The sequence below is a fragment of the Miscanthus floridulus genome, chromosome 10 (genome assembly GCF_019320115.1).
Source record: "Miscanthus floridulus cultivar M001 chromosome 10, ASM1932011v1, whole genome shotgun sequence".
Classification (NCBI taxonomy): domain Eukaryota; kingdom Viridiplantae; phylum Streptophyta; class Magnoliopsida; order Poales; family Poaceae; genus Miscanthus; species Miscanthus floridulus.
This window is the reverse complement of record NC_089589.1, coordinates 45,378,670-45,389,399: the sequence shown is the minus strand read 5'-3', so window position 1 is coordinate 45,389,399 and position 10,730 is coordinate 45,378,670. Positions and strand designations below refer to the sequence as shown.

The window sequence follows — 10,730 nt, the reverse complement described above, 5'->3', positions numbered from 1 at the left end:
TGAAATGTGATCAGTTCTTCTGTAATCCTGTGTTCCCGCTCAATTTTTCAATCTGGTAGTTAAGTGTGAGCGCGGCTTGGATTGCTATCCTCCCGGGCGCGTCCTGTATCGTAGGAGCCACGGCGTTCTGGTGCGTCGTGGCGCATGCTGTCCGCTTCTCCCGGTCTGGCTTGGTGCGTGGGATGGCGCGCACGTTCAGAGTCATGGCTCGCATGGCGCACATGGCGGAGGCTCGAGATTAGCTCAGCCTTTCCTTTGTTTCCGTTGGTTTTCTATTCCTAGAAGCTCGCTGTGTATAAGTAGGAGCTATTAACAAAGAAAACGCTGACACGGTTGTGCTCGGCACCAAATTCTCTTGTGTCCACTTTCTGCTTGAGTTCGTCGGTGAGTTTGAGAGCTCGCCGGAGAAATTCCGGTCGCCGGAGAGGGAGTTCCGGCTGACAGCCAGCCATATATATGAGCCTGACGAAGGCTCGCCGGATGTTCTCCTTCACGATCAGCAGGCTGATCTTTACCATTCTTGGTAGTACTCCCGATGTGAAATGTAAAAGAAATCGTGCCCGCTGAAATCTGAATCTGATCCGTCCAATGTTGTGCTTAACTGAACCATTCTTGTTGCCCAACAAACTGCAGCGGACGGTACCTCAACGACGGATAATGTTGTACTAGTCCTTCGGGCGCGCCCATGCACGCGGGCCACTGGCCACGGGCTGGCCGCGCATCAGGGCTTTGACCAGACGACGCCTATGCTCGTCGGTCAACGCAACGAGAACCACCCATCATGACTTGGACGGCCGGCATTCCATTTGCTATCGTGGACAGCCTCAGCGCGCGTGCTGGCCACAACAAATGTAAACTTTAAATGAGCTGACGATCGGTGCCAGGAACACTCGCGAAAGCTATCTGAAGTTTCCCCGGTATTATTCAAATCCCTGGCCGGCAACATTTTCCGGGATTGTTTCCGTAGAACTCGGCGAGGATTAAAATCCCTGGCCGGTGGCATTGACCTCCTGATTTCTGTGTCAAGCAGGTTGGTGAAGTCGCTGGTTCCCATACAATCCATCTCCAGCCTTGCCCAACGTGTGGCTCAATCGGTCCATGGCATCGCCGTCGCTGCCAGGAAGCAACAAGCTCGATCTGCCATGAAAGGGATTTATGCAGAAATTTACTTAAGCATTTGTATAAGCTTCACGTCCTCAAGTGTGATTGCACATGAGGATGATTGGCTCGGCTACTGAAGCAAGTGCAGTGAAGCCGTGGGTTCACCATTACTTTTCGAGTTGGGGCGTGTTTATTTCCTGGCCCGATTCGGTATTTGTACAGTGTTTGATGTGACGACAAACACCGTAGCAATTTTGTTTGTATTTGTGAATTATTGTCCAAACATTGATTAATTAGACTCAAAAGATTCGTCTCGTAAAGTTCAACCAAACTGCACAATTAGTTTTTAATTTCATCTACATTTAGTACTCCATACATGTACCGGAAGTTTAATGTGACGGGGAATCTTCTTTTTGCATAGTGCTAAAGTTGGGAGTTTGGGGACTAAACAAGAACTTGTTTAGGATTGCACGTTGCACAGTTGCACGGCACTGTTTCGGTCTTAGAGCTCACTAGCTGGTTTCTAAAAAATACTCTGCAAGTCTGCATTTCCACTTTGTGGAGCTTTAAAGCGTAGTGTCCAGATCTGACCTCTTAGTGTGCCAACTTCTCTTTAAGCTGGGTGTCTAAAAAAATATTCTGCATTCTTTGGATGTACTGTCTAGATCTGACCTCTGGCTAAGTGTCCCAGCTTTTGTTTAAGCTGGGTGCCTGTCCTGGTTTCCACAGGATTCAAATCCTTTCTCTTTCTTTTCATTGCTCCGTCTCCCCGTCCACAAATTTCTTTCCTCTTTCTCTCTGCTCTCTCTCGGCAGACGGCGGCGAGCACAGCACGGCGGCCTGGCCTCCAGCGCTCCTGCGACCTCCACCGGCTGCGACGCCACCCCCGCCGGAGCGCCGCCCGCCCTCCGCCCTCCGCCGGCCACGTGGCGCGGCCCCCAGGGCGCCGCACATCTGCAACGCCACCGTGGCGCGGCGCGGCCCCTCAGCGGCGCCGGCCCGCCTCTGGCCGTCTCGGCGGCGGCGCGGCCCCGAAGCGGCGCCTTCGCCCTCGCGTGCTCCTGCAGCGGCGCCGCAGCAACGCCGCCGGGGCGCGGCGCGGCCCCGCAGCAGCGGCGACCCGCATCCGGCCATCTCGGTCGCGGCGGCGCGGTCCTGCAGCAGCGGCGCTCCCTCGCAGCGCTCTCCGAGCTAAATGGTCACCGTGCTCGTCATGCTGTGCTTCGCCATTCTGCAGTGGTGAGGCCCTATGCCGTCTCCGCGTGATAGATGTAGATGCATGAATAGATTAACATGTCTGAAAATCTTCTTCACTAAGCAGGACGGAGTGCCTCTCCAGGTAATTACAGTTTTGTTTCCTGTAAAAGATATACTCCTACTCAGGGGCGGATTTGGGCCTAGGGCCATGGCCTAGGCGTGGCCCAAAATCCCCCTTATGTGCATGTAGTTTTGTGGACCGGCTCTAGATGTTCGGCCAAATCTTGTAGACTCCGGCCCAGAAAGAGAGAAGAGAGACTGAGAGAGGCAGCGCCCGTTCCGACTCCCCAACTCCCCCGTTTCTTCTCTCCGGAGTCCAGATTGGCGAACTTCAGCTCTCCCTGGCCCTCACAGCCTCACCGTTGACCGACACTGGCACGCTGCTAACCCTAGCCGCCGGAGTACCGGGCGCCGAGTGCTGATCGCCGACCACCGTCCTCCGTCGGTTCCCCGTCCCACTGCCCACCGGTCCTCCACCCCGCCGACGATCCGTCCCTGACGCTCGCCATTCCACCACGCCCACGGGCGGACGCGCACGGCGCACTGCCTCCCGACGCCCGGTGCCCACTTGGGAGTGGCCGTAGTAGCCGGCAGGGTGCAGGACGCAGCTGGCCAGCTGCACGCCTGGCCGCTACACTGGCCGAGTGGAGCCGTGGAGGTAGCAGAAGAGGACCTTGACGGCTGGACCTGCCGAGAACCTGCTGCTGCTGTTACTTTATTTGCTGTTGTCTTGCGGATTGCTATAGAAGAAGAGATTGGTAATTTCGTATTCTCAAATCTAAGTTCTATTTTAACATTGAACTTTTACCGATCTTGGAATTCCATGAATGAATAATTGATTATGCTGATTTTTGTAGCCTATATAGTTGTGCAGTATAGAGTTGTTAATTTTTTTTCAGGTATTATTTTTAACTACTTTCGTATTTCCATTAATTATGTTGTGGATTTAAGTATCATCTAAACTTATGCATTTATGAGTTAGTTTTGTTATCTATCAGTATTTGACTCGGTGCGGATGGTATTTTGACCCGGTGCGAGGAGCATATACGCTTTGATAGTGGCCCTAGACGTCTAAATTGACGAGCTCCGCCACTGCTCCTACTCCATAAGATTATGCTAGTTGGGTGCTGTGGCAGAAGCTCTTCTATCGTTAGCTCACATGTTCATGAGTAGATTAGTTGAGCCCCTTCTTGTTGGGTACGTAGAGATGTATTTGTTCCTTTCACAATTTTTCTTGAGCTTGTTGGGAGTTTCCATTTCAGAATGTTTGCTCACTGAGGGAATAAGAGTGAAATAGAAGAGTGATATTCTTTCTGTAATTACGTCCTCTCATGACACAGTGAATAATTAAGACAGTACTTTCTTTTTCTGTTTCAAGGGTATTGTGATAGATGGATCGTGCAGCTAGTGCAAAACGCGATGTCCTTGAGCGCATGCTGCTCGATGAAAGTGTAGAGCCGACTGATCTGCCATTATCACTTTTGGAAAACATCACAAATGGTTTCTCCAATGACAAACGAATAGGAAGCGGTGGGTTTGCTGTGGTTTATAAGGTATGATATATCTAGGTCTCAGATGGGCAATTCTTAAGATGTAGCTGCTCAAAAATTTAAGTTGATGGTGACACGGTTTCTTGTGACTGCAGGGAATGCTTAGGAATGGGACAATTGCTGTGAAGAAGTTGTTCAATACCCATTTGCATGAGAACAAATTTCATCAAGAGGTTGAATGTCTAATGAAGGCGAACCACAAAAATGTAGTAAGATTTCTTGGATATTGTGCTGACACACAAGGAAGGATGGAAATCTACAATGGGAAGCTTGTCATGGCAGATGTACAACAAAGATTACTGTGCTTTGAGTATTTGCCTAAAGGGAGTCTTCATGATTATATCACCGGTAGGGTAATGTCGCATGTAACCTTTTTTCATCTTCATTATATTTATTAAAGATAGTTTTATTCAAGATATCATTATGATAGAAATCACTAATACTGCATATGGCCCAGCACTGCCGGTTTCAAGCCTTCTCGTGCTCTGTATATATATTTGAGAAGGCCACAAATTAGCAATGCTAGAGATAATCACTAGTAGCCCATTGTTCAAACCTATGGTCACATGTCATTGACGGTTTGAGCTATGAACTAGCAGTAATACTTTACTAATGCTACCGATTCAAACCAATAACTGGCGGTGTTATTGCAACAATATCTAAAAATCACCTCCTTAAACCCGACCAAAGGTTCCCATTTTCTCTTACTATTCTATTGTTGCAACCATTTTTCACCAAAGGCTCATAGAGGCTTATTTTATTACGAAGAAAACACATGATCACATCGCTTTGAGGTTGGTGACTAGCAACCCATTCAAATTCTATCTTGTTTGCTTAGGGCCTATTTGGGTTAGCTCCAGCTGCTCCAGATCCAGGAAAAACACCTCCAGATCCCACTTTTCTAGCCAAACATGCCAACTCCATGAAATAACAAGCACCCAAAATTTCAGATCTCTGGGCCAGATCCATGGATTTCGTGGAGCACCTCAATAGGTGCTTCAAAAACCCAAGGCTAGATCCAGAATTGTGGAGTTAGCAAAAATTACCCACCATGCCACTGATTAGTGAAAATGATTTCTTCTTCCTTTCTCCTAAAGGCTCCTGACTCCGCGCTCCCACCGGCCATGGCAACACTACCCTCACGCGCCGCCCTCACGTCGGTGCCCTCCCCGGTGCAGGATCCACGGACGGCGCCCCTCACCATGCGGCCACGCCCCGGCCAGCCCTCCCCTCCCCGCGCTCAGCCCTCCCCTCCTCTCACGCCGGCCGCATGATAACCATGGTGGTTGGTCCTCTCGAACCGAGCCACCCACGCTAGCCTCCCGCCGTGCCGGCCTGAGCGGACCCGAGCCTCCTAGCTGCGCCTGCGACCGAGCCGGCCGTGCCCCCTGGCCGCTCCGTCCACACCCAGTAGATGAGGATTCCTAGCCAGTCGCGATGCATAGTCGCACGCGCATCCCCGCCCACCATGCTGACCGCACCTCGCGGGCCCCTACTAGACGCACCTACACCGCTCGTTGATGGCCGCACCGTCACGCCTAGTCCCGACGAGGATGAAGAAACGTGCTCTGTTGGGAAGAGGATAAAAAGGCTGACGTGTGGGCCCATGGTGTCTTGAGACAAAGGGGAAAAAGGAGCTCCCATGATGGGCTACTGATGGGCCATGATGGGCTGGTTGTTGGGCCAGCCCAGCAGATTCATCGTGGAGCTGTCCCAAACAGCTTTTTTGAATCCCAGATCCAAACTGAAGCTGCTCCAAGGTGGATCTAGTGCTTCAGATCTGGTTTTAAAATTTGGAGCTGTCCCAAACAGGCCCTTCGTCAGATAGTCTTGGATTTTTATTTGAATGTGGTGGAATGTCAACAAAATTTACCAACCTTGCTAACCCTAGCTAGATTTAAAATATATCATGCAGGAGTATCTCATGTAACTAAAGTTCTTTTATCCTCTTCCATTTGTAGACGCATCACGTGAGCTTGAATGGACACAATGGTACCAAATAATCAAGGGAATTTGTGCGGGCTTGCATTATCTTCATGAGAATTGTATTGTTCACTTAGATCTGAAGCCTACTAATATATTGTTCGATAACAATTTGGTGCCCAAAATAGCTGACTTTGGTCTCTCGAGGTGCTTTGATGAAAGGCAAAGCCATGTTATTACTTCAAAAATATACGGAACACTGTAAGATGGCAAGCTTCCTGAGAAGTCATTTTAGTGGTTAATTATGCATTATATTGGTCTCCTTCCCACTAATTCAATGTATTATATATAAATTTTCTTGTAGAGGATACATAGCACCTGATGTCCACTGTGGAAGAATCACATTCAAGTCAGATATGTATAGTCTTGGAGTTATAATCATAGAGATACTGACAAGAGAAAAGATGTATCCTGAGCATTATGATGTAAGAATAATTGTTATACTTTTACTTCGCACAATACCATCATTCCTTTTAGATGCTTTTCTTGGCAGCACAACTAGTAGCTAACAACATAATTTGGCCACAAAATAGGGTAAATCAATGTCTGCTCCTCATTATCAAATCATTGAAATATGAAAAGAAAAAGCATAGACTTTGAAGTGGGGTGCACTTTACTTGATGTGGTTTCTGCCTTTTATATGATTATGTGGTTTTTTATCTACTCCCCTGCTAAAGACAATTTTAGGCATTGGCATGGCATTACATCAACATTTTTGCTATCACCATTTATATGTATATATTAGTAAGGAACTATAATAATTCATGTTACTCATCTTATCTTACTATTACTAATTAGTGGGTTAATTTTCACCAAAACGCTAGAAAAAAGATAAATCCTAGAAGTTTTCACAATAGTCGGAAACATGTAACTATCAATATGATAGGCTCTAATCACCACTAATAATAATAGTCGTTGGGTATATTTTGTTTTCTAAACAATTAACCACCTCTACGATTGTGCAAAACAACATAAAGTAACTCAAGAATCTTCTATATTTAAATTACCCACCTATACAACTAAGATACATGATAGATAATCTAATTACCCACCTGCTATTATGATAAATAATCTACATAACCCCTAAAATTTGCATTTAATTACCTACTTAATATTATGACAAGCAATCTACGTAACTCCTTAAATTTACATCCAAATTATCGCTTCTGTCATTCTTAAAAAACTAAAATATCCTTTCAAATCTACATTTAATTAGAGGCTCCAACGGAGGCTCTAAGTTAATTCTCACAAAAAACGCTAGAAAAAAAGATAAATCCTAGAAGTTTTCACAATAATAAAAAACATCTAACTATCAATTTGATAGACTCTAATCACCACTAATAATAATAGCCGTAGGATATATTTTATTTTCTAAACAATTAACCACCTATACTATTGTTTAAAACAACAAAAGTAACTAAAAAATCTTCTATACTTAAATTACCCAACTATACTACTAAGAAACGTGATAGATAATCTAATTACCCACCTGCTATTATGATAAATAATCTACATAACTCCTAAAATTTGCATTTAGTTACCTACTTAATATTATGATAAGCAATCTACGTAACTCCTTAAATTTACATCTAAATTACCACTTCTGTCATTCTTAAAACAACTAAAATATCATTTCAGATCTACTTAAAAATATTCTATTACAAGAAATGTTTAAATAACCATAAAACATATATATTTCTATGTTACCCACTTCTGTTATTATTAATATCTTAAAATTTGACTAAAGAAAACATACATGTTGCAAATCAAGTACAAATCCTTGCATGAGTTCTAAATATATATGTTATATTTTAGTAATCATGAAAAATATTTCCTTAATGACTCATATACTAATGATAATAACAAATTATTTAATTTTATAAGTTGCTACTTTGGATATATTTACACATTTGAATAAAAAATGTTTAGCATATACATATAATTTCTTGATAAAAAATTGAAATTTCCTGAGAAGTGGGGAAGGTTAGTGTAGCTGTAGCTCATAGGTGACTATATCTTCGTTGCCTTTGAGATTCATTTGGAGTAAACCATCACTATAAAGCTTAAATACTAATGTGCTATTGAGGTTGGTACTGCTACCTTATTATAAATCTTATTTCCACTTGTACCACTGATCCTAAGCGACGCGATGCAAAGTTTGAATGATTGTTAATGCCATCATAGTGCCTGAAGTGTAGTCTATGATCTCAATTTTTTTCTTTTAAGAACCGCAAAAGGATAGAGTAAGCAGGAGAATTTCCACTTGAGGATAAAAAACTATAGCAATTAGTCAGATAAAATTTGAAAATCTAAATTTAGATTCTCGACAATATAATATGAGCTGCAACAAGAGTACACATCATATTTGAAGCTGATGTTTGAACTAAATTCATCTGAATAACACAAGCAAAGAGGAGTTGTACAAAGGAAAAATCCATAGATATGGATGAAAACATATAGATCACTAATTGATAAGTTTATTTCACAACTATATAGAGACTACAAAGTATCTATTAAGCCTATTATGTTAGAAAAATGGACAAAGATAAAGAAAATAAGCAATTTATTATATATATTTTTAGTGAGAGATATTAAACAATAACTGATGCTTATGTCTCTTAATATTCTAATCTATGCCAGAGCACAGGTGGATAGACTTGTAATACTTTAATTCATGGTACAAGAGGTGTCAATTGTTCCTTTCATAAATAAATCATATAACTCACAATTTGCAGTTTACAGGTACGCAAAAGTTGGGGGAACAGGTTGGACAAAATACACAGAGAAAAGCAGTTGGAGCAATTACGAGTGTGCGCTGAAATAGGGAAAGAATGCACTGACTATGATCCAAGAAGGAGACCAGATGCACGGGATATTGTCCGTAGACTTGATGAAGCGGATATTGTGGATGGGTATATTGTCACTGACATGAGCAAGTTATCAATAGCACAGGTTATTTCACTTTTTATATGATGATTTTTTTGTATTTGAGAAATCAAATCTTTAGCCATTTTAAAATATTTGTAAGTTGGTGGAAAAATCCATATATTCAACCTTTTTGCATCTTTGCAAATAAAATGGTTAACCATTACGGCGTTGATAATTAATTATTAAAAGATGAAAATTTGGTGCAATATCTATCTTGATCTAATTATCGTGTCCTTTAGGAAATACACAAAATAGAGGAGCATGGCGACGGACTATTTGGTGCAATTGGTCGTAAGCTGTCCCTCAAGTGCCTTCTTCGAGTGTCCCGGTCGGATTACGGCACAGTGGCCTCCTTGAGCCGGCACTTCCGGACTCTGGTGCAAAATGGGGATATCTACCGCCTACGGCGGCTGACCGGGGTAGCAGAGCATTGGATCTACGTCTGTTGTAAAAGGGGAGAGTGGAACGCATATGACCTGGAGCGCAGGCGCTGGATCCGAGCACCCAATATGCCAGTAGAAGCAAGGTTCATGGGCATTGACAATCATCAGTCGCTCGTTGTGGGCACAGACCTGCTCATGTTTGGCAGGGGGGACTTTCTGTTAATATATAGCATCCTAACCAATTCATGGGTTCAGACGACTGATGCAACGAACTTCTTTCCGTGCTGCCTATTTGGTTCAACAAGTGTGGGGCAAAAAGCCTATCTGGCAGGCGGAACTACTGATTATTATGACGGGGTCTTGAGGACCGCAGTAGTGATGTATGATTCTGAGGAAAAAGTTTGGGAGCCCCTCCCAAGCATGAATAGAGCTAGAAAGTCGTGTTCAGCAGCATTCATGGACGGGAAGCTGTATGTGATTGGTGGGGTGGGCAGCAACAGAGAGGTATTGACCTGCGGGGAGGAATACGACTTTGAGCGGAGGTCGTGGAGGGTGATCGACAACATGGCTGAGGGTTTCATGATCAACACAGAATGGCTTGTTCCTACTGCTCCTCCTGCTGCAGTTGTCAATAACGAGCTTTATGCAGCTCAACACAGTTACACTAAGAACAATGTCATCAAGTATGACAAGCGGAACAATAGATGGATCACACTTGGAAAATTGCCAGAAGGTTCTCATTCCAGTCTTAGACCGGGTATTGGTTTCAAAGCATGCGGTGACAAATTGATCTTCGCTGTAGGCAAAGAGCGGGTGCTATATCCTTTTGGCGCTGTTAAGCTTTACTCATGGGTCCCCAATGAGCAGCCACCTGTTTGGAATTTGATTGCCAGGCATCCCTCAGGTACTTCCGTGTTTAATTTCGCCGTGATGAGTTGCTGAGTACGTCCACTGAATAAAGACTAAATACAGACATACAGTGGATGTTTTAAGAAAGCTACAGACGTACAGTATGAGAAAAAAGGAGCTCTGATGTGATCCTAACATCGGTTTCAGGCCTAAAGCATGTAACCATGAGTTCTAATACTGAAGTATTTTGCTCCGAATCCATTTCTATGCTTGATTGCATTTGAACTTTAGATGAACTGCGATGCGGGACAGTGTTAGATATCAAAGTATAAATATTTTTCAGAAGGCTTTTCAAGCTTTACTGAAGGGCTCTTTACATTCTTCACCTGTTGTTCAGCTGCTTGTTCCTGAGAATCTAGACATGCCACTTGTTAGGAGCCGTTTGCATGTGGGAATTAAAAGCAAGAAGCGCGGCCTAGTGTTTTTTACGAGCATTACAAGTGTGTGAAAGTTGTGCTGTGCAGGCAGTACATTTGGACAACAATAATCCTGCTGGGTTTCTGTTCCCAGAAGTTCTGTGTTGTGCACTGGGTTTCTGTTGCCAGAAGTGTGGTGTTGTGCATTTTTGAAGTGCCGAGCTTATTTTTTATCTCTATCTATACTACTTTTATTTCTACCA

The 10,730-nt window shown here is 43.9% G+C and overlaps 1 protein-coding gene and 1 long non-coding RNA gene across 4 annotated transcripts; both read left to right on the top strand.

Annotated features, from left to right (window-relative positions):
• Window positions 1-358: 358 nt before the first annotated feature.
• LOC136486173 (uncharacterized) lies at window positions 359-1,248 on the top strand. Its single transcript, XR_010766705.1, has 3 exons — window positions 359-544; window positions 634-917; window positions 1,031-1,248. It is a non-coding gene; the product is annotated as an uncharacterized lncRNA (long non-coding RNA).
• Window positions 1,249-1,836: 588 nt separating this feature from the next.
• LOC136486559 (F-box/kelch-repeat protein SKIP11-like) lies at window positions 1,837-10,730 on the top strand. 3 transcript variants are annotated; one of them, XM_066483478.1, is made up of 7 exons: window positions 1,837-2,340; window positions 3,737-3,911; window positions 4,004-4,256; window positions 5,870-6,092; window positions 6,196-6,316; window positions 8,634-8,843; window positions 9,059-10,730. In XM_066483478.1, exons 2-7 carry the CDS (start codon window positions 3,750-3,752, stop codon window positions 10,142-10,144), a joined length of 2,055 nt encoding a protein of 684 aa, XP_066339575.1. In that variant the 5' UTR covers window positions 1,837-2,340; window positions 3,737-3,749; the 3' UTR covers window positions 10,145-10,730. The 3 variants fall into 3 exon arrangements, with proteins under 3 accessions (XP_066339575.1, XP_066339576.1, XP_066339574.1); XM_066483479.1 differs by lacking the exon at window positions 1,837-2,340 and adding an exon at window positions 2,417-2,440; XM_066483477.1 differs by lacking the exon at window positions 1,837-2,340 and adding an exon at window positions 2,592-3,116.

Excerpts from the sequence above, each read along its gene's own strand:
- LOC136486559 (XM_066483478.1), top strand. The coding sequence starts at position 3,750 with ATGGATCGTGCAGCTAGTGCAAAACGCGATGTCCTTGAGCGCATGCTG. Across the intron at positions 3,912-4,003 it reads GGTTTGCTGTGGTTTATAAG|GGAATGCTTAGGAATGGGAC; the intron begins GTATGATATATC and ends TTGTGACTGCAG. Across the intron at positions 6,317-8,633 it reads TGTATCCTGAGCATTATGAT|GTACGCAAAAGTTGGGGGAA; the intron begins GTAAGAATAATT and ends TGCAGTTTACAG.